At 35.9% G+C, this 22,947-nt stretch overlaps 1 protein-coding gene across 2 annotated transcripts in view; it reads right to left on the bottom strand.

The window, feature by feature from the left end:
• ZC2HC1A (zinc finger C2HC-type containing 1A) overlaps positions 1–22,947 on the bottom strand; it is a 42,711-nt gene that overhangs the window by 1,858 nt on the left and 17,906 nt on the right. Inside the window, exons 4-9 of one of the 2 annotated variants that reach the window (XM_036492219.2) lie at positions 21,925–22,066; positions 18,760–18,908; positions 16,614–16,713; positions 15,262–15,361; positions 6,821–6,937; positions 3,189–3,299 (exon numbers count right to left, since the gene is read on the bottom strand). In XM_036492219.2, the coding sequence (XP_036348112.1) occupies positions 3,189–3,299; positions 6,821–6,937; positions 15,262–15,361; positions 16,614–16,713; positions 18,760–18,908; positions 21,925–22,066 (719 nt within the window). The remainder of the gene's footprint in view (positions 1–3,188; positions 3,300–6,820; positions 6,938–15,261; positions 15,362–16,613; positions 16,714–18,759; positions 18,909–21,924; positions 22,067–22,947) is intronic. The other variant, XM_004588066.3, reaches the window with a different exon arrangement.

Here is a 22,947-nt window from a genome sequence, read left to right as displayed (position 1 = left end):
AAGACAGGGCTGGAAACAGAACTGACGCAGCATATGCATTAGCTGACTGGCGTGACTCACTGTGCCAGATCCTGCACTAGCAAGCACACACAAAGAATCAGGTCTAGGATTACCTCAGATCAATTCTCTTTGAAGATCCCCCCAACACGATAGCCTAGTGTCAAAAGTCCTTGCCTTGCTGCACTGCTGGTTCCTACCCTGGCTGTTCACTTCCCATCCAGCTTCTTGCTTGTGGCCTGAGAAAGTAGTAGAGAGACGATGGCCCAAAGCCTTGGCACCCTGCACCTGGTGGGAGACCCAGAAGAAGCTTCTGGCTCCTGGCGTTGGATCAGCTCAGTTCCAGCCAATGTGGCCATTTGGCAGTGAACCCGTAGATGGAAGATCTTTCTCTCTGCCTCTGCTCCGTAAATCCACCTTTCCAATTAAATCTTTAAAAACACTTTTCTTATTTTTTAAAAGATTGATTTATTTTTATTGGAAAGGCAGATATACATAGAGCAGGAGAGACAGACTGATGGTTCGTCTGATGGTTCACTCCACAAGTGATCGTAATGGCTGGAGCTGAGCCTCTTCCAGGTCTCCCACATGAGTACAGGGTCCCAAAGCTTTGGACTGTTCCTTATTGCTTTCCCAGGCCACAGGCAGGGAGCTGGATGGGAAGCGAAGCCACCAGGATTAGAAACAACGCCCATATGGGATCCAGGTGCGTTCAAGGTGAGGACTTTAACTGCCACACTATTACGCCAGGCCCTAAAAACATTTTTCTTAAATGTTAGCCTACTATGGATTTTACATACATTTCCCCCAACTGCTTATAAAGCTGATCATCTGTTCATGTTTCTTGCCATCTGAATTTCTTCTGCTGTGACATGTGTGCCTCCAATTCCCCATCCACAAGGCACATTTTGTACCACACAGGTTCGGTTAAAATTCTGTTTGTAGAAGCTGAACAAATATTCTCGACTATAACTTGTTATGTACATTGTAAGTTTCCTTTCTAATGTGCAATGTTTATTTCACTCTATCCCAGCAGTCTTTTGCAGTAGTTTCTTAATTCAATCCGATTAACCATTTCTTGCCCACAGGCAATGTTAATCAAGAAATCATGATAATGACACTTCATATTCAGAGATAGCTTTCCTTTCACCTTAATTTACTTGTAGCTTTTTCTCCACATATGCAAGACCCATAAGTCTAAATACTCCACACTTACACATACTCATTGCTACCTTTAAAGTATGATAAATTTCCAAGTATTTGTGGGATAGTGGTCTTATCTGAATGCTCAATTTTGACCTATTATTTCATTTTACTATCCTTGAGACAATATCACAATGTCTTAACTGTTATAGTTTCATACAACATTCATACAGAATTTTATTTTTATGATGCATACATTATTTTGTTCAATTTCTCTTTACTGTTTCACTCTTTTCTTGCTTTACTGACAGTGGGACAAAAGTTTGCCAAGACATGTGAATTCTGCACTGAATTTGTATGTTAACTAGGGTAAGGATATGTGTATAAGACAACTTTATGATATTACTCTATTTGATGAAAAAAGCACATATCTCTTATTTTTTCTCTTAATGTCTTATATGTTTTATAATGTTACTCACCGAATTTAAAGTTCTTGCTTGGCTTTTTAACTGATTCTTATATACCTAACATTTATGGATGTTTGTGTAAAAAACTATCATAACTTTCAGTATACTGACCTCATCAGCAGAACATTCACTGAGATATCACTGTTTACATTTTAGTAAATAATACCTTTCTTCTCTTTTCACCATTTTTAGGTTGTTTTATTAGACTTCCAAAAAATATGTATCCTATCATGTTCCAAGAAAAAAGAGTCACTGAGTTTTATCTTTTATGGTTAGAATTCTTTCTCTCCGGGAGGGGGCAAGGATAAAGCCAAGTAAAAAAGGGGCAGGATCCTGGCTTCCCATTAAATGTCAGCCATTTTTTAAGAAATAAAACCAAGAGCCAAAACTTACTGTTTAATGTGATTTTTGTGCCTCTCTTTTGGCATTTCTTTTTCCCATCTTTTGAAGAGATGGACGGTTAATTCACATAGATTATTGCATATATTAAGCTTTCCATTTTTATAAGAGGTCAATTTTGCTTAGATTAAAAAAACCATATTATGTAATATGATAATGAATTCATTCAAAAGAAGGCACTCACTACATTTATATGTATATAAATGTAGCACACTGTAACATTAAATCTTCTGAGATAATTAGCATACTTTCTTTCCTAATTTATCATGTTATTTACTCATCTTTGACATCACTGTTTTTAAAGATAATGAACTAGGGTCTGGAGTGGTAGCCTAGTGGCTATAGTCCTCCTCTTGCAAGCGCCAAGATTCCATATGGGCACTGTTTATAATCCCGATGGCCTTGCTTTCCACCCAGCTTTTTGCTTGTGGCCTGGGAAAGCAGTCGAGGACGGCCCAAAACCTTGGGACCCTGCACCTGCATGGGAGACCTGGAAGAAACTCCTGGCTCCTGGCTTCGGATTGGCTCAGCTCTGGCCATTGCAGTCACTTGGGGAGTGAATCATCAGATGAAAGATCTTTGTCTCTGTCTCTCCTTCTTTTTTGTATATCTGCTTTCCAATAAAAATGAAATAAATCTTTAAAAAAAATCATGAACTCATCTCAGTTATAGCTATTTTTATAGCAATCTCATGCTGTTCCAGAAACTTTGAAGGGAAGGGACATAAATCTGTGAAGTACAGTGAGCTTCGGCAATAGCCATAACTGAGTTCATCACACTTAAAAACAGGAATGCCAAAGATGAGCAAACACCATGAAAATTAGAAAAGTAAGTATTTAATCATCTGAGGGTGGACAAGAATAAACCTGCTGACAATAACGAGAGCAGAAGTTCAAAGGACCCATTTCTCCACCTGTTGAAGTAAAAACGCTGTGCAGTTAAAATTAACATCAAAAAAATTCATATGGATTCAACAAAATGAATAAATGAAGCATTCATAACAAATAATTACAAGTTACAAGAAAATTTTACATTCAAACTGTGTCTAGTGTACAATTTAAAGATTAAATTACATAATAAAAGAAAAATATGTGTAAATAGCGTATTATCTATTTTGTCCATGGTTTGTGAGAAACTATATATTCTAATTTTAGTGATTAGTTGTAGTAAAATGGAACATACCTTGCTATGTGGCTGTCAGCTCCGTATGTTTTTCTTTTGTTTGTAAGCGCACCTGAGGCAGGGTTTCTTGCCAAACTAGGTGGTGTGGAATTTCGAGGTTTGATGTTAGTTCTAGAAGACAGAAAGAGATGGGAGAATGAAAAAAATCACTGAAAGACTATTTATTCAATTACAAAAATTATTAAAGCTGAAGAGAACTTGAAAATATTGAAGTCCCAATGATTATTTGAAACATGGAAACAAACAGTAGACAATTCGGAATAAATGAAAAAGAATTTACTAACATCATCCTTGTAATATCTAAAATCAGTTAAAACCTGCACATACACTTTACATGAAATTTGTAATTTAATCCTTAAAGGCTTAAAATTTTCTTCAAAAGTCAATTTATACTATTCTCAAATAAGTTGCTAATGCCTATCAATTAAAAATAAATAATACATTCAACAAGCTTTTATTATAACCCTAATCATATGACATGTGGTTGAAAAATGAAACACGGCTAACTACTTCAGGTGGTAATAATTCAGAGACAGTAAATGAAATATAGGGGGCAGTGTAACTTCTCCTTTAAAGATTTAATTTTGTAGACTGTACATGAGCTGTCTGGCATTAGAACTCTTAGTTACATTATCAATTAACTCTCACTTTGAAATTTTAGAAATCAGAGAAACTTTAGGAAATTAAATGATTAAAAAAAAGAGAGACAAGAAAATTAAATGACGAGCCTAGCACAGTAGTCTAGTGACCAAAGCCCTCGCCTAGCTTGGGCCAGGATCCTATATGGGCACTGGTTTGCATCCCTGCTGCTCCACTCTGCATCCAGCTCCCTGCTTATGGCCTCGGAAAGCAGTTCACTTGGGGAGTGAATCAGCGGATGGAAGATATCTGTCTCTGTCTCTCCTCTCTGTAAATCTGACTTTCCAATAAAAAAAATAAATCTTTAAACAGTTATCATTTTTTAAAAAGGTTAAATGATGATACAATATTAACGGTAAAGAAAGGCTTTGGGATACAGATAATTCTAAATTCAAATTCAAACAGCTACTAATAAGCTTTGTAAGAGTGGCCAACTTCTCTGCATTTGAGCTCCCTCATTTATAAAATGATACCTTACAGGAATGTAAAATAGAAATTCTCATAAAGTAGTGTAACTGGTGCTACTATTACTAATGATATTGCTGCTGTTCTAACTTACCCCTTACATACTCATTCTTCTAGTGTTAAATACATTTTCATCACTATACATATGTATGTAATCTTAATAAACCTATTACATATAGAACAACTAATAGCTTCATTTTATATAAGAGGCAACTGAGGCAAAGAGCCCTTTAGTAACTTGCCCAAAGTGACAAAGCCAGTATTCTGTGGAGTCAGGGATTCAATGTTCACAACGCATTATTTCTCTACCCCTCTTTTGCAAGTCAGTTAAACTTTTACATTTCCTAAATAATCAGCATAGTGTTATTATATGTAAAAGGAGGGCACATTTTACAATACTGTTTAATTGGCAGTTTCAGACCTTTGTTAAAATTCTTCTGATCCTATTTGTGTGATAAAATGTCCTAAATGCTTATGCAGTTATTTCTAAAACACACATAGGTTTAACAACAGGAACTATTTGTCAGACATGCACTACGGGCCAGATTAGAAGTCATATACTTCATTTTATTTAGTGTTCTCCAAAATTTCAGAAGATATCACTCCATTCTGAAGCTGAAGAAACCTGGGCTTAGTGAGATAACACAGGTTGCAAAGTCATTCTGTAATCAAAGCAGTACTTGAACTTCTACTTAGGTGTACTGTACTACAAAAACATTAAAAAATGTACTACTTTCTTTTAGAAATAGGCTGCTTTGAATAAATCATTTAAAATATTTCTAAATGTCCACAAGCAAAGAATCACCTTGGTACATGGATGGTATATCACGGAACGTTTAAAATTACCACTCCAACTCCATCCATGAAGATTAGGCTACTCTACTTGTGCATATTTGTTCTAGATTTTGCAGAACTATTAAATCGCCTTTCCAGGAATTCAAGCTCTAAAAAAATAACTGTCAAAATAAGCACTGGAATGGCAAGGATGCTTTTATGCTTTGGCTCTAGAAAAGCCTATTTAGAAATCCTGTTACACCTTCATATAATATATACAATGAGATACACAACTAACACAAACATACTCATGAACATACAAATGAGCTCACTATATCAATAAAGTTGCTCAAAAGGTTTACATTTAAAGGAAAAGATAATTATCAACATTAACAGCTGTCATATTTATGCTTAATAGTATCTTTTAAGTGGTGGAAATTGAATGTCAAGCTTAACTCTTAGGAAATGAAACAAGTCTGTCTTGATTGATCAGTACATAAAACATGTTGTTCCACTATCTGAGTTGCATTTTCTTTTTTCCTTCTGGCTAGAGTTTGAAAATCATTGCTCTCTATATCTATATCTATAGATATAGATATATCATATTCTATATCCGGAATCTGCCTTTACTCCTCAAATGATAAGAGGCTTAACTCTGTTATTAAAATTAATTTATTTTTCTACTAGTGTTTCTTAAGAGTACCGCTTCAGAAGGTGCAGGAAGTACTACTACAACAAAATGGCTCGGAGCATGGTCTTCCTTCTAGTATTTACCAATAATGTTTCAGGTGTATGATTTCCTGACACCTATATGGGGGATGGGGGGCCGAGACAGATGTTCTAGTTTCCTAACTTCAGTGGCAGCTGGGGAATGCTGAACATATCTGATAAATGAATCAGGAAAGGGGAATTCTCTCTGTATCTCCTACTCACAAAAATTAATCATATGCTGATTAAACTTGTTATTATTCACATACACACAGCAGGAAAAATTTTGCAGTAGGAACCAGTTTAAAAGATAACAATTTAATAATATGCTACTCAACTTTAATAAGCAAGATAATTTATTATATCAGAATTTTATCATTTGAAACAGGGGCTAGTCTTGACAATGAGGCTCAAAGGAGTGAACGCTGAATCTGAAGATTTACAATGAAAATTCATCATGAAAATTCATTCACTGTCCCATCTTCTCAGCCTGACCAGAACACAAATGAATCTTTCTGTCTGTCTTGGAATTTACAATCTGCCAGCAAAAACACTAAAGGGTTGCTAGCCTTAATGCTTTCTGAGATCTTTAATTCAGGTAGTTTATAATAATTCATCAGCTGCTTCACTAAAAGCTAATCTGGCAAGATAACAATGTATGGGGATACTTCAAAATGTTCATAAAAATGAAATAAAGAGAGTTATTCTGTTGCAAACATTTTTGAAATACATGCACATAGTTTTCTATAATACGTGTTTTTTGTGAACATTCTGAAGACTCTGTAGAGGAGCATCAAGACCATTACTCTTGAAAACAATTTCATTGAAGGTGACTGCTACAGAAAACCTCTTTTAGTTGAATGGTCTAAAAACAGTACTATCTTAAGACACTAAAAATATTGATCAAAGATTTGAACATTTTAAGTCCTAAAAGATTAGTGTTTTTTGACCTGAGTATAAACGCTGAAAATCACAGTATTCTACTATATATATCATTTAAAGAAATATCTGAAAATGATTAATCAAACTGAGTTACAAATACTTACTTGTAAATGGGTAATAACTCATGTCTTTTGATGGCACTGTTTGATTTTGTATCACAGTCATACAACTTTTGCATATTTCTTCCAGTTCGAAGTGGAGGGCCTAACATGCCCATCTTACTATTAAAATATATAAAGGTGTACCCATAAGGAGGTTGCTAATGTTTTTTATATAAAGAATTAAAAAAAAAAGACATAGTAGTTTATCAGAAATCCACCCCAACCCTTAATTATCTGGCTGCCAGAGGAGACCTAATGTAAAAAAGAAATCCTCAAAGAGGTCACATGCAATGCATAATTTGACTTGAAAATTCTGATCCTGCAGGCCATCCTGCCAGTTTGGTGCACATCCAAACAGATCGCACATTCATGCAGCAAGGAGATGTAACCACAGGAAAAACAAAAACTATTCCAAAGAAACTTCGTGTAGTCAGAAGTGATTTGCAACTTGCTATTCACAATAAAGCCAATTTTCATTCTTCTCTAAATTTTTCTTCTCTATTATGATTTCCCATGTATTAAAATTCCTACATAATTAATTGAATACAGTTTATATAATTACCCCATCTAATCTTCTAACACTTTGCTCCTGAAATGTACGTAGACAAAAGTGAAATGACTTTCTCTGAAAAAACATTGGACAGCAATGTTTTTTCCATAACAAAACCATATGTGAAATTGTAAAGTGATCATGCCATTTAAGACTTTCTACTTGTTTTTTTTAACCGAAGTTTATAGTATCTCCCTTGATAGGATAATAGGATAAATTGGCATGTTGTAGACTTTGCAATGCTTTGCCAACACCAAATAATTTAAACACATATACTACCATTAATTTTCATTCATAGATTAGGGAAATAATTAGGAAATTATAAAAAGTATCTTACATAACTACTGAATGAGAGGTTACTGTTGTTACATTGAAAAAGTACATTTTTTTTAAAAGAGTTGTTTGCTGATTCAGTTTTTCACTTACTCACTGACTAAATAAACCCTGAAAACATAGTACATGTCAGACACTGTACTGATTTCTATAGATAGAAAAGATAGCTCTGATAATGGATAAATAAACTCAGTATCCTAAAAATAATTTCTTTGTTTTTCTGGTGTAAATGGAATTCTGATGAGGGACTCCTTGCACTCATCTTCATGTTCTGAAGCAGCCTACATATAAAAAGCATTTTGTTATAAAAAGTATCACTAACATTCTGCAGGTAGCGGTATATACATTAGTATTTAAGATTTTTTTACAAGGCTTCATTTGATCATACATTAAACAATTTCTATAATGATATTAAAGTTTGTTTTTAATCAGGACACATTATTGAAAAATTTACTTATTTGAGGTTTTAATCAGATTTTCTTTGAAGTGTCATTTAATAGTTACCAAAGCACCACTGTTTCACAGCGGTTATCTTTAAGATACCTAAAATTTTATAAGAAAGGTACTACTTTCTCTGAAAAAAAGTTACTGAGATTAAGATTTATAAAATTTTACCTTAGAGTTTTAAGACAGATTTCTCTGAAGACATCACGATACCAGACACCAAGAAGTACTTTAGAGCAGATATAATGCAAACTGCCTGATTGTGGCACAAAAACAGGCAGGCACATCAATCAGACAGAATTCCGGAAATGAACCCACACATTCACAGGCAATTAACTTTTGAAAAGCAAACGGAAATCAAGTCCTGGTAAAGGACAGTCTCTTTAGGAAACTGTACTGGGAAAGTTGAAACGACATGTACAGAAGCATGAAACAAGACCCGGCTTTCACATTATACAAAGATCTATGCAAAACAGATCAAGGATCTAAATCTATGACCAAACACCATCAAATTACCAGAGGAAAACAATGGGAAAACTGCTCAGATGTAGACATAGCCAAAGATTTCTTCAAAAAGGCCCTAGAAGAACAAGCCATAAAAGCAAAAATAAATAGGAATACATCAAGCTAGAAGCTTCTGTATTACAAAATGTTCAACTAAAGAGACAACCAACAAAATGGGAGCTCTCTTTCACTGATGGAAACTAGAGAAGCTGATCTCACAGTTGAGAGCAGAATGATGGTGACCAGAGGCTGTGGACAACTGGAAGGAGGAATGAGGGAGGAAAGCTTGATTAATGAGTGTAAGTTATGGATAAGAGAGAGAAGTTCTTATGGTCTGTTGCACAGGTAGCGTGATTATAGGCAAGCATAATACACTACGAATATTTTTTAAAAGCTAGAAAATTTTTGAATGGTGTCACCAAAACATAACAACTTGAGATCAGTATATGTACCCCGAATGAACCTTAATACTGAAGCAACACATGATACCACATGAAAATATATTACATTGACAATACTTGGCAACATTATCCATGTTTTCAAATTAATAATCCATAAATGATTTCAAATTAATAATCCATAAACGGTCCTTATTAATTGCTGAAACACAAGAGTGAATTCATTTAGAAAATAAAGTCAGTCAGTATGGTTGATACAGTATGCTGTAAAACAGTATGAAGCATAACAAATGAAAATATCATAAAAAGATGACTTCTAAAATGCCAATAGCAGGGATATTTTTATCACATTTTATTTCACATCTCTGTGGACTCAACAGTCAACGCCTGAGGCATCCTAAGTTTTACAACTTGTATTATATCAACTTTTGGTCATAAATTCATAAATGCTACACAAATGGATAATGTATTATCTCAACTCCATGGCAAACTTGCTTCCTAATTCAACAGCTTCACTCATTTTCATTTGCATAACAGTTAAGGCTCTTTTATCTTAGGTTGTCTTAAGAATTTACAAATCAATAAGACATAAAAGTTTATAAAAATCTAAATCCTATTTCATAGTCAATTCACACATATCAAAATATTAGCTTATCAAAAAAAAGCAAAAATGCTACATTCACATAAAAATATATTTTAGGGCCCAACTTAGTAGCTAGTGACTAAAATCCTCGCTTTGCATGTGCCAGAATACCATAAGGGCACCGGTTCATATCCCAGCTGCTCCACTTCCCTTCTAGCTCCCTGCTTGTGGCCTGGGAAAGCAGTCGAGGACGGCCCAGAGCCTTGGGACTTTGCACCCATGTGGGAGGCCCAAAAAAAGCTCCTGGCTCCTGGTTTCAGATGGGCTCAACTCTGGCTGCTGGGGCCAACTGGGGAGTGAACCAAGGGATGCAATATCTTTCTCTCTGTCTCTCCTTCTCTCTGTATATCTGCCTTTCTATAAAGATAAATAAACGGGTTTTCTTTAGAAAAAAGAAAAATCACACATATATATGTAAAAAATTAAAAATCATATGTTATTTCCTACTGGTTCTAATGGTATTAAGTATTAGATTTTTTCATTAAATAGGTGTACCACACATGTATTCTGCGGCTCTGATTTTACATCTGTTACGAACTCCAAAGTAAACATTTTTTTCTTAGTGATTGAACAAAAGTAAAATCTTTAAAATATAATATTTTAATTATCTGCCAAAATACTCATTTCAATTGGTAATTAACTATTACGAAACATATTAATTAGAACAGACATGTAGTATAGCAGTTACGACGCTGCTTGGATGCCCACAAGTCCTGGCTCTGGTTCCAATTCTAGCAACCTGTTAATACACACTCTAGCAGGCAGTACAGAACGGCTCACATGGTTCAGTCCCTGCCACCCATTTGGGAAATACACCCTTCTACTGGCCCAGACATGGCTGTTGCAGGATTTTGGAAATGAACTAGCATATACCAGATCACTAGCATCCTTTCCAATCTACTAAACAACTTCTTTATAATCAATTAAAACCACAAGCTATTCACAAAGTGCAAATTCTGTGTAAATTCTGACACAATTTAAATGTGGTAATACTTATATGAAAGTACAGTACCCCCATCCATCCATGGATGAAGTAACAGCAGAGTATATTTAGCATGTTGTGAACATGAATATGGCAAATTGGCAGTTTCCGTCAGTTGCTGGCAACAGTTTAGAGTGATGACAAATATTATTTTGATTTTTTTGTGTGTTATTTAGTTATGAGGAAAGTGTATGGTAAGCAGTCCATTTGATGGTTTACTAATTTCCTCGTTGTTGAGAAGTCCGAGTTGATTATGTATTTAATATGATAACCATTTGTGTGCTGTGAATTGCATTAAGAGTTATGTAGGGCAGAGTTGATGCTTACTAAATGTACAAAATGGATTGATGAGATTAGCCAGTTAAATCTTTTCACCAGTAAGGCACTCTACAGCCCATGAGATATTTATTAAAAATGTCAAGTAAATCCTCTTATTTTTATATCATAGTGTCAAATAGCAGTAAAATAAACATGCTAAGATCCTTAATCTACTGCTATGTTTCACTGTAAAATTTACCTTTGTTAAAATTTGCTTCTGTTCAAATTTGTTGAGACTGAACGTAAAAGTATCCTAATATTACTTTGGCTGGTATTTTCTAATTACTGTATAATATTTTGGGAATGCAAATTTTATTTGAATGTCAACTACAGTTAAGCATGTGCCATTTGTTTTTCTTACTCAGGTTTTGTAATTTGATGGAATGTTTTTATCACAATTTAATAAATGTTTGCTTTATTTAATAAAAAAAAAAAAGAATTTCCTAGGATTAAAGATAATTCTCTATTAAGGGAAAGTTTTCCACCAGTATAAGTTTAAAACATTAGTTACAGTTGATCCACAGATTGCCTAGATGTTAACCATCAAACATGAATATATTTATTCTACATTTTTTGTTTGTTTTGAGGGGTTTCCAGAGCGATCCTGATGGTCATTGCAAGAGAGGGTGGGGACCCAAAGTTGGAACCAAGCAAGGACCAGAGAAAGCTCCCCTTCCTAGTCCCCAAGGAAGTTTACTGTTCTGTTTCTGCAGACTGCTGAGGGTTCCTGGCTGTTGTTCCAATGACCTTGGATCCTGTGAGGAAGGATTTGGACTTCTTCCATCCCATGTGGTAGATCCAGACGGGGCTGGGTGACCTCAAGAGTTCTCGGCCTCCGAAGGCACTCCAATTCCCCGTGGTCTCCTTAGCAGTTGGGATGTAGTCCTTGGTGCCTGTACTGATAGTCCTTGGTGAGGATCTGGGAGTCTTCAGAATTGGGATACAAGCCTCCTCCTGTCCACCCACTCCACTCTGGGTCCCCCCTGCTCCATGTGTATGATCTCCTATTAAAAGATTGTCAGGATCGCTCCTGATTCCTCCCCGTGTGCCTTAGACAGAGAACAGCAAGGAAAGCTTAGAATTAGACAGGAAACGGTCAGCATGGATTCACTTATACCTCACTAGGTGGGATACAAAGATTAGTTACTCCTCACTAGGGTATTGAAGATTTCTCTGCACACCCCTCCTAAAACTGTTCTGCACCTCAACTGCTGACACATGTCTTGTTAAAGTTAGAAGCCAGTTTAGACTACCTGAAAAACAGCCAGGTTCAGCAAAATCATGCTTCAACGTTATAAACTGCTAAATACTAAAATGAAAATAGTCACGAGACAGCTGAATAGTAATCTATAGCCATTTTACGGTGTATAGGACCCGGTTGTATATAAACTAAAATTGAAATGTCAATGAAGGAGTCACAGGATGTGGTTAAAAGCTTGCATTTTTTTTAAACATATTGGTTACTCAATACCATGTCAATTAATTCCGTAGCGTTACAAATTGCTGCTGATGTTATCTCAGGGCTTTTAATTGATTGGGACAATACTCTGCCAGCTCTACCTTCAGACCAGAGATGGTCTCCCCAAGAAACCGTTGAACTTATCTGGACAGTAAGATGCTGGACTTTATGCTTGGTATATGCTTGCAATAAAAGAATCTCAACTGAATTCGAACTGTGGTAATGCAACAAGGTGGAGGAATCCACTATGGGGGGGTTTGAGGAGGGGTACGGGGAATCCCAGTGCCTATAAAACTGTGTCACATAATGCAATGTAATTAATAAAAAAAAGAAAAAATACACGAATATATTTTCTAGTGCAAAGGTAAAAATCTCTACAAACACGATAAATGTTTCAGATCACTAATTTGTCCTTGTGAGCCAAAACAAATATTATATACATCAGGCTTTCAACAATGGCAAGCTAATGAAATGATTTAATTTATGGATCTCATTTCTTGAACATGACAGCTAACTGGATACCTTAATTATACCTTTAATAATCCTGAATCAACTCTGTAAATGGAAAACATTGTGGCCACATGTTGGCAACGCCCGCGTCACCACGTACCCCGAGCTGAGCGGAGGGACTAGGGTTACAACAAAGACAACACACAGAGGCAACATGCAGTACACCGAATGCCGATCGATGACAGATTGATTGATCTTTATTGCAACTCCAGGCTTTCTTTTATACTCTCCCTAGCTCCTCCCAGTGTTTATCCAGTCCTCAAGTGGCCACCCTAAATCCTCTAGTTCCTCCCAGTAGTGGCCACCCTAAATACCTTGAGTTCCTCCCAGTAGTGGCCGCCCTAAATCCCTTGAGTTCCTCCCAGTGTTTATCCAATCCTCTAGTGGCCACCCTAAATCCCTTGAGTTCCTCTCAGGGTTTATCCAATCCCTTGGCAGATAACTTGACAAATAGGAAGCAGGAACTTGCGGTTAAGCCAGTGGCTAGATGTATCAGGCCAAAATTGCTCATCCTGTTTCCCTCTGAGAAACAAGCTAAACTGTGGAGTTAATCCTTGGGAGACCGGGGCCTGCAGCCACACAAACTTCAAGTTAATCTTCCACTTGTACCAGGACCACAGTTCTATGATGTATCAACAGATTCACAGATGAGGAATTTATTTTACTAATTATTTTTTCAGTTATTCACCAAAAATCCTTGGGTGTCTACACATAAGCTTCTGTAACTATTTCTGTAAAGCAAGGCAGCCATGCTCTCTGCCATCATAGAATGTTCATCTAGTAAGGAAAACAAATCATTAGCTCAACAATTCTGAAAAAGGAATGGACTCTGGCACTAACCAGTAAGCTCTGAATCTTTCCAGTACACTACAGTAATATTCCAGTTATTATAGTAAATACGTAGGAAAAATATCAGTGTTTTCAGAAGAGACCCTCCTGACTGATAGGGCCTTATAGTTCACCATGGAAGGTAGTTCTCTGATACTGCAAAACACCTCTGTAAAGTAGATTGCTATATTTATACTCCACTTTCATCCAATGAGTTAACACGGAAGCAAAGAAACAGCAAATTTATTAGTGGAAGATACAATTCTACTTTCAAACTACTTATTCTACTGATAATCAAAGCTTCCTGCAGATGGCCTATCCCCTCATTTAGGAACACACACAAAAAGAAAAAAAACATTCAACTCTTCCAATCTTGTTATCTTCTTTTTCTACCATGGCAATTAAACACCCTGTAGGTCTTATCTTTTCTGTTTGATACAAAATGAAAAACAAAGATAACTACTTCATTTGATAAATATCCTTGTAAGTATATAAATTTTCTACATAAATACCAAGAGAAAGAGAGCCTCTCATTGGGCTATACTTACCCAGCTAACTGCATCAACGTAAGTAAAAACAAGTGTAAGCCTTAATTCTAGCAGTTTAGTGACAATCTCAGTTGTTTTATTTATCAAAATGGAAGAGCATGTGACTTCTACATAGACTCAATACCTGTGTTACTAGAATCTTTCACATATTAAAATAGATTATTAAAAGTTCAGTTGTGCGACTTTAATAAAAACCATGTATACAAAACTAGAGAAAGTACTATAAAACACCAAAAACTCACTATTCCTGTTGCACAAAATTTTTCTCATGTACACACACTTTTATATTTCCCATCACAGTATATAAAGGATTTTGTATCCTACATTTTTTTTCTACTATTGTAGGATCACATTGTTAAAACAAGTACATGTATTATTAAATGGTGTCAAAATATTGCTTTGTAGATTTTTATAACTTATTATTCAAACAAAGATGGATATTCAGGAAATTTTTGTGATAATAAAACATGTGTAAAGTACAATATTTCAAGGAAATATAGATCCCAATTTATATTCTGCTTCTAACTCTTAAAAACTTCATGAATTTTAACACAGTATTGTCTTTCTGGTTTTTTTGATCATGCTGCAGTTTTAATAAAAGTATATGTAAAATGTCCAGCACAATGCCTGATACTGAGTGCTTAATAAATTAGTTATTACAAAATTCATCTATATTTCAATTACTTTACATTCCCCAAAATACAAGCATTAAAATCTTCATATTTCGGAAGCCCTTAAAAAATGCCATCAGATTGTTTACAAAATGGTTATACTAATCTGAATTCTCAATATCAGTAAATGAGCTCCTGACTAGTAATCACTATTTATAAACAAAACTAAGCTTAATTTAAAAAATCATCTAAACAAAATCAAAGTTTAGCATGATTTAAATATACTCCACTGATACATTATTCAATGGAGACTTACCCTGTCTGAGAGGCTGCCATCCCTTTATGAGAGGGAGATAAGGTCTGAAGTTTAGTTCCCAAAGAGCTGTTAACTGAAGACACTTTACCTGAAGGCAAACCTTATAATAAAAAGGGCATTAGTTTTAACAATAAAAACAGAAAATACAGAAATGCATAGAACATGTGACAAAAAAAAAGATGCAGTGCTACTCTCTGTATAATCAGTAGTAATCAACAAATAAAAATTTTTTTATTATTTATTTATTTTATTGGAAAGGCTGATGTATAGAGAGGAGGAGAGAGACAGAGGGAGATCTTCCGTCCGATGATTCACTCCCTAACTGGCCGCAACGGCCAGTGCTATGCCTATCTGAAGCCAGGAGCCCAGCACCTTTTTCTGGGTCTCCCACACGGGTGCAGGATCCCAAAGCTTTGGGCCGTCCTCGACTGCTTTCCCAGGCCACAAGCAGGGAGCTGGATGGGAAGTGGGGCTGCTGGGATTAGAACCGGCACCCATATAGGATCCTGGCGCGTGCAAGGCGAGGACCTTAACCATTATGCTATCGTGCCGGGTCCAACAGATAAAATCCTTTACAAAATACTATTTCCCAGGAACAACATAAAGCATCATTCATTTATAACTGCTAAAAACATTTCGTTTTAAGATTTACATAAAAATAAAGGTTTATTTTAGTGGTAAATATCTTCTTCAAATAGTATAAACATTAAATGTCGATTTCTGTAAGCTGTTAAGAGCAGAAAGGCCTGAGGAGTTAAGATAAAAAATGAGAAGAAAATATTGTGCTCAAAGAATCAAGAAAACCAGTGCCAGAGCTGTGGCACAGGGCATTAGGATGTTGCCAGCAATAAATAGCTGCCTCCCACCTGGGAGTGCTGGTTCAAGTCCAGGCTGCTCCCTTTCACCCAGCTTCCTGCTGAGGCACCAGGGACGGCAGTGCAGGACAGCACAAGCACCTAGGCTTCTGACACCAAGCAAGATGCAGTGACCTCCTCCCGCCTAGGGCCTTGCCTAGAACTGGCTGCCGGAGTCAGTAAGCCAACGGGTGGAAGATCTCTCTCCCTGCCTTTAAAATTTAAAACAAAAACAAAAAATCTTTAAAAACAAAGCAAACTTGGGTGACTATTCTGAACAGATGATATATCAATATTATCATCAGTGATGGATTTTAAAAACGATAAAATATCTAAAATAGAAATGTTATTAACAGGTTGTTTACTTTTGCCCCAGAATAATTACTTTTCTTTCTGTTATCTAATTATAAATTTAGTAATCTAGAATACACCACTACTTCCACTTCCTTCTCTACCAACAGAATTTTTTTAAGTATTAGATATTACAGCTTTCATTACCTACAACAGGCTTGCTAGCTCCACTCGGTTGTGGTAATCGTGAAGATCCTGATGAAGTGGTTCCAGGAGAATTGGACTTTTTAACTGCAGGTGGTTTATACTAAGATAAAGAAAATAAAATATTTCATCAACACGATCTCTTGCTCATGGACTATAAACTAGTAGTTACATGCTCTCACTCCCTGAGTACAGAAGTTTTACAAAATAAAGTTCTAGAAATTATGACTGCATTACAAATTTATTTAATGCCACAGACCTGTACATTTAAAAATGATTCAGGGAAAGTTGCTCAGACTTTCAACAGTGTTTGATAAATGTGTTTGATAAACGGCTTCTGCTAATGCATACTTTCAGCGGCCGAGGTGAGGCCCATGGGCCCCTGCCATTCATGCAGAAGACCCTGACCCTAGTTCCTGGCTGCTCTCTTCACTAGGCCCAGTCCCGGACAGCACAGGCATCAGACGAGGCCCCACTAGATGGGAGTTAGCTTTCTCCCTCTATCCTTTTCTCTACCTCTCAAATGAGTAGAAACTTCTGAAAGAATAGTTATGATGTTAAATTTTGTTATGGATTTCACTACCAAAAAAATCAAAAGGAAAAAGCTCACTCTCTTAAATAAACAGCATTTTTATTAGTTACTGAAATAAATACTCAGGTCAAAAAATATAAATTAACGTATGTTCCATAACAGAAATATTTTCTGAAATACATTCTCTTTTAAAACTGGTACACTACAAGCTTATTTCAAAAGTTCTACTGCTAAAGCAAACAGGCAGGGGAGAGCATAACAAAAAATTCTGTGAGTGACAGGATTTGAAAAAAGAAACACCATACAAACAACAGAAAATCTTAGAAACATGTAATCATGTTCAACTGAAGTCTAACTTTAAAGGTCAAGATTCTTAGATGTTCCTGGGTGTGGTTTTATTTCAAATGCTTAATCCAGCTGTATTTCCTACTGAAAAATTCAAATTATCAGCCTGGACAAATTTTACAATAGCCATCTTAAGGATACCTCCAATATAAATAGAAAGAGCTAAGTCTGGCTTCACTAACCTTAACACATATAAAAGTTGAGTATTATGGCTTATTCTGTTTTTTTTCCCCCTATATTTTCTAGAAGGATGTCAGTTTTATTTTCAAATCTGGCTCAGAAAGATGTGGTGTATTCAGCATGCAGCTGAAAATCTATAACTACTATAAGGTCTTTTAAGACAATGTTAGCTGTCTACGATTTTCTATAAGGCTATTTTAAATGGTCAGAAAACATGACCATTTCATTTTTAAACAATTACATTCAACACATATACTTTCATTGATTAAAATATTTGCTAGCTACCATTATTTTATTTTTTACAAATCATGAATACAGAGTGGGAAAAAAACATGAATATAACAATTTTTCCTGGTAAAATATTAATATTTACAAGGCTTACTCATGGGAATTGGAAAAGTTTAAAGAATATGGAGAACATCTATTTCTGTAAACAAGTACAAAAAATTATCTGGCCCAAATGAAAACTAAAAATGCTCAAGACAGTATCAAAAAAGCACTTAACGTCAGAAAAAAAAAAAAAGTTACAGGCCAATACTACATAAGTTCTATCTGGCTAACATAGGAACCTACTGTATAAATTAGGCTATTTCAGGAAAGTTAAAGGTCATTACTTAATTTAAATTGGTTCTATATTAATAGTAATATCAAATACTTGGAAGAAACAAGCTCTTCATAAAAATAATCATGACAAGTGAAGCTTTAAGGGTCATGTAGGGTAAATAGTCAACTGTTATCTTGGATTTCAGTATATAGGCAACCATGAACAAGGAAGCAAAATAGCAAGAATACACCTATCAAGGTCACCATAGAAAATGATCATACACATACAGGTATTACAATTACACATGCTAGATTTCTTTTATACCATTTTATTTGCAAGGGAATCAGAGAGACAGGGATAGAGGAAGATTTCCCAATCCACTAGTACATTCCTCAAAATTCCCAGCAGTTGGGGTTGTGTCCTTTGAGACCAAATGCCCAGAGTTCAATCCAAGCACCTGACATAAATGGTTTGGGGAAAAAACATATATATTTGGAAGACCCATTTTCTGATGCCTACATAGAAATTATTCAAATTCACTATTTCACCTGCGTCCGAGAAGCTGGTTTTCCTTTGGTATCTGTAGAAAATTTTCCTTTATTACTAATACGCGCTGCCTGTTCTTTGCAGAAATTTATATGTCTATCCGCTGCATTTTCATTGAATCTCCTCTGGCAATATGGACACTGAATATAATCTAAGAGAGATAAAAACAGAAGATTGATTATATCATATCTGAAATGAGGGGAGACTCATTAGCTTTTATAAATAGCAATTAAAGATGTATGACATAATTAGTAACATGTGATAAGCAAAAGCACCTAATTCTTTATAAAAACCTAACAGGTATTAGCCAAAGTTAGCAAAGACTTTCACAACTGAAATCAAATATAGGTAAAGAAAATAATAAAAGAGAAATCCTCAATTTGAAGAACTAAAGGACAAAAAAAAGAAAATGTTACTTCTTTTGCTCAAATTAACACCTTATGTTTTCATCATGAATGCATATTCTTATATGATAGACTGGTTAATTGGCAATATGCAAAAATGTAACATTACAATATGTTTCAAAAAGTGGGTTCATCTATAAAATCTTTAATTTCACTTACAGAAAATGAAGAAATTGTTTCATGGACTTGAAACAGTTGTCTCTTAGATGACCTAACAGATGGAGTGATTTTTAAAGGCCTCATTAACATAATTAATTCAAATTTAAAACACAGCAAATGTTTCCAAGATGAAATATCTTTCCAAAATGCAAAGTATACTGTAAATAAAATTTATTTTAAAATCCAATCTAGGAATTATCACAGACAAGGATTTTGGAGGACTGTCAAAGATCTCAACTACATGAGACACTGGGAATAGACATAAAAATTTAACAATGTGAAAAAATAATCTTAGTTTCAACAGATTTACTTTTTGATAGGGAGCATGTCATTTATACTTTACACTCCTCTGAGCTCAGAAATCTTTTTTTTACTTACTAATGGAATAAGTATAAAACCTTTCATAATGGGCCGAGCAGTGTGGCCTAGCGGCTAAAGTCCTCACCTTGAACGTGCCGAGATACCCTATGGGCGCCGGTTCTAATCCCAGCAGCTCCACTACCCATCCAGCTCCCTGCTTGTGTCCTGGGAAAGCAGTCGAGGACGGCCCAAAGCTTTGGCACCCTGCACCCATGTGGGAGACCCGGAAGAAGCTCCTGGTTCCCAGCTTCGGATCAGCACAGCACCGGCCATTGCGGTCACCTGGAAAGTGAATCATCGGACGGAAGATCTTCCTCTCTCTCTCTCTCTCTTCCTCTCTGTATATCTGACTTTGTAATAAAATAAAACAAAATCTTTAAACAATAAAAAAAGCTTTCATAAAAAAAGAAATTGCTGGAGCTGGTACTGTAACATAATTGGTGAAGCCACAGCCTGCAGTGCCAGCAACCCATAGGAATGCCAGTTTAAGTATCCACTGCTCCAATTCCAATCCAGCTCCTTGCTAAAGTGCCTGGGAAAGTAGCATGAGATGATCCAAGTCTTTGGGCCCTTCCTTGCACCCACACAAGAGACCTGGAAGACATTCCAGCTACCACAGCCATTTGGGGAGTGAATCCACAGTTTGAATACCTTTCTCTGTCTCTCCCAAGTAAACAAATAAATCTTTCAAAAGCAAAACAAAACACACACAAAAAAACCCACTATTTTGCCAATCCCAAGAAAACAAACAATTTCAAAAGTCAAAATTATCCTTAAGAACAGATGTTCTGCGGCTGGTGCTGTGCTGTAGCATCTGTGCCACCACCCCATATGGGCACTGGTTCGAATCTGAAAATGCTCCAGTAACAATCCAGCTCCCTGCTAATGCACCTGAGAAAGCAGCAGAGGATGCTCCAAGCGCTTTGAGACACAGGGACACACACACACACACACACATACACAGGATGATCCAAGTGCTTTGGGACACACACACACAGAGAAGCTCAGAGCTTTCACCTGGCACAGACCTGGTCATTGCAGCCATCTTAGGGATGACCCCATGCACGGAAGATCTCTCTCTCTGTGTGACGCTGCCTTTCAAATAAATAAATCTCAAAAAAAAAAAAAAAAAAAAAACTGACATTCTATCTTATTTATATAGACATGAGAAGACAGCCATGGAAAGTAATATGCAACACAAATGCCTCTAAAGCAGATAAAACTCAATTTCATGAAGAAAATTAAAGTAGAAATAGAAGAGACACAAGTTAAACTCATAGTACTAAAGTTAATTATAAATTCTTTAAACAAGAACTGGCAAACTGTGGCATGGGCTAAATCCAGCCTGCCAGTCGTGTGTGTGTGTGTGTGTGTGTGTGTGTGTGTGTGTTTTAAAGAAAGTTTTGCTAACACTGAACAAAGACAACCATTGCTGCCAATAAGAATTAAAATTTAGGGCATAATTTCGGAAGCCCAGTCTCTATAGTAGTTAACCCATGTGAACCGTAGCAATAACTACTACTGTGGTTCTTTTCTCTTCCCAGATGATAAGCTATCAAGGTAAGAGAACTATGTGAATTATTCTATTGAATGACAATATCCCAACAAGAGTGATTACATTACATACTGGAATATTAAGTTAATAGCTGCTATAATTTTTAAAACACTACAACGTTATGTGCTTAACTACAAGTATTGAGATACAAGACAAAGGATTCCCTATTTCCACACTTCTATGTCTTTTTTTGAAGATTTATTTTATTTCTATTGGAAAGTCAGATATACAGAGAGAAGAGACAGAGAGGAAGATCTTCCACCTGCCAATTTAGTCCCCAACTGGCCACAACTCCCAGAGTTGCGCTGATCCGAAGCCAGGATTCAGAAGCCGCTTTGGGTCTCCCATGTGGGTTCAGGTTCCCAAGGCTTTGGGTCATCCTTGACTGCTTTTCCAGGTCACAAGTAGGGAGCCAGAAGGGAAGCAGGGCTGCTGGGATTAAAACCAGTACCCATTTGGCATCCCGGCACGTGCAAGGCAAGGACGTTAGCCACTAGGCTACACGCCAGGCCCTGATATGTCATTATGATCTCAGCTGTGTGAACTGTCACTACTATTTACCAAAGCATTTATAAAGATAACGTTTCATTAGATTCTATTATTATAAATTAATAACACTTAAAATTTGCAAAAATCTTATAATTATTATCTGTGCACATTCATATTTCCTTCTACAACATCTCCAATACCAGGATCATAGGAAGGTGGAGGAGGGGGAGGAAGCTTGCCACCCTCTTTTAGTGCCTGATCAAGGCCTTTAGCTGCTCGAATGGTGGCAATAAATTCTTCATGCTTTCTTCTCCAATTAGATGGTTTCTTTGGTGGTTCTGGCTATAAAGAAAGGAAAATCAGTATCAAAGTTTATTTTACTAAACTGAAATAAGATAATTAGTATTGCTTTAAATGTTTTTAGCAGAAATGCTTAATCTTAAATTTAAAAACTTTTGCAGAAAGTCCACGCAATTGCATTGTATTATACACAATTTCTACTGCAATTCTAACTGTATCTATGTATCCATGTATCACATCCATTTATTCTCCTACTAAGACTGTATTTCTCTATTTTCCCATAGTCAGAGTATGTTCCCATATCCCGGTGTTTTTAACTGTTGAGGAGGTGAAAAGCAGAGCTCTGCATTTGCAACTGGGTTTTCTCTTAACAAGAAGTCAAGCATCTTCTATCAGTCATCTCTGTAATAACTTCCTATAGCTACAGAGGAGGCTATCTCAGCCAAGCAATATGTCTTGTGACTCTGTATGGGTATGCTGACTTGCAGAATTATTTTTAAAATTCAGCTTAATGATCTTAACTAAGGCTAATCTCATACCAAACCAATAAATAAATCAATAAATTTCTTCAGTATTTGGAAGCACGCCGTGTAGCCATGCAACTGTGTTAGTATCCTTTACTGAATCATCTCCACACAAAACAGACAGCATCCTCATCATGAAAAAGATTTCCTTTTGGACTTGAGCCCACTTCTGAACTTGGGTTTCACTGTTCAGACCATCTTGTGCTGAATACTGGCATTTAAGTATTCAGATTTTATAACACTGAAATACAAGAAAGCATTATGCCTTTATTTTCCTTTTACAGTGTGTTTATTCCTACATATATGAGACTACATTAGAAATTCACAGCAAAATTAACAAATATCTAATTGTTTTAATTACTACATTGTTTTTATTATTGATTATTATTTTATGATATA

The sequence above is a fragment of the Ochotona princeps genome, chromosome 9, assembly GCF_030435755.1.
Source record: "Ochotona princeps isolate mOchPri1 chromosome 9, mOchPri1.hap1, whole genome shotgun sequence".
Taxonomy (NCBI): domain Eukaryota; kingdom Metazoa; phylum Chordata; class Mammalia; order Lagomorpha; family Ochotonidae; genus Ochotona; species Ochotona princeps.
Note: the sequence above shows the minus strand (reverse complement) of the source record. Positions and strands in the feature narration are given on the sequence as shown.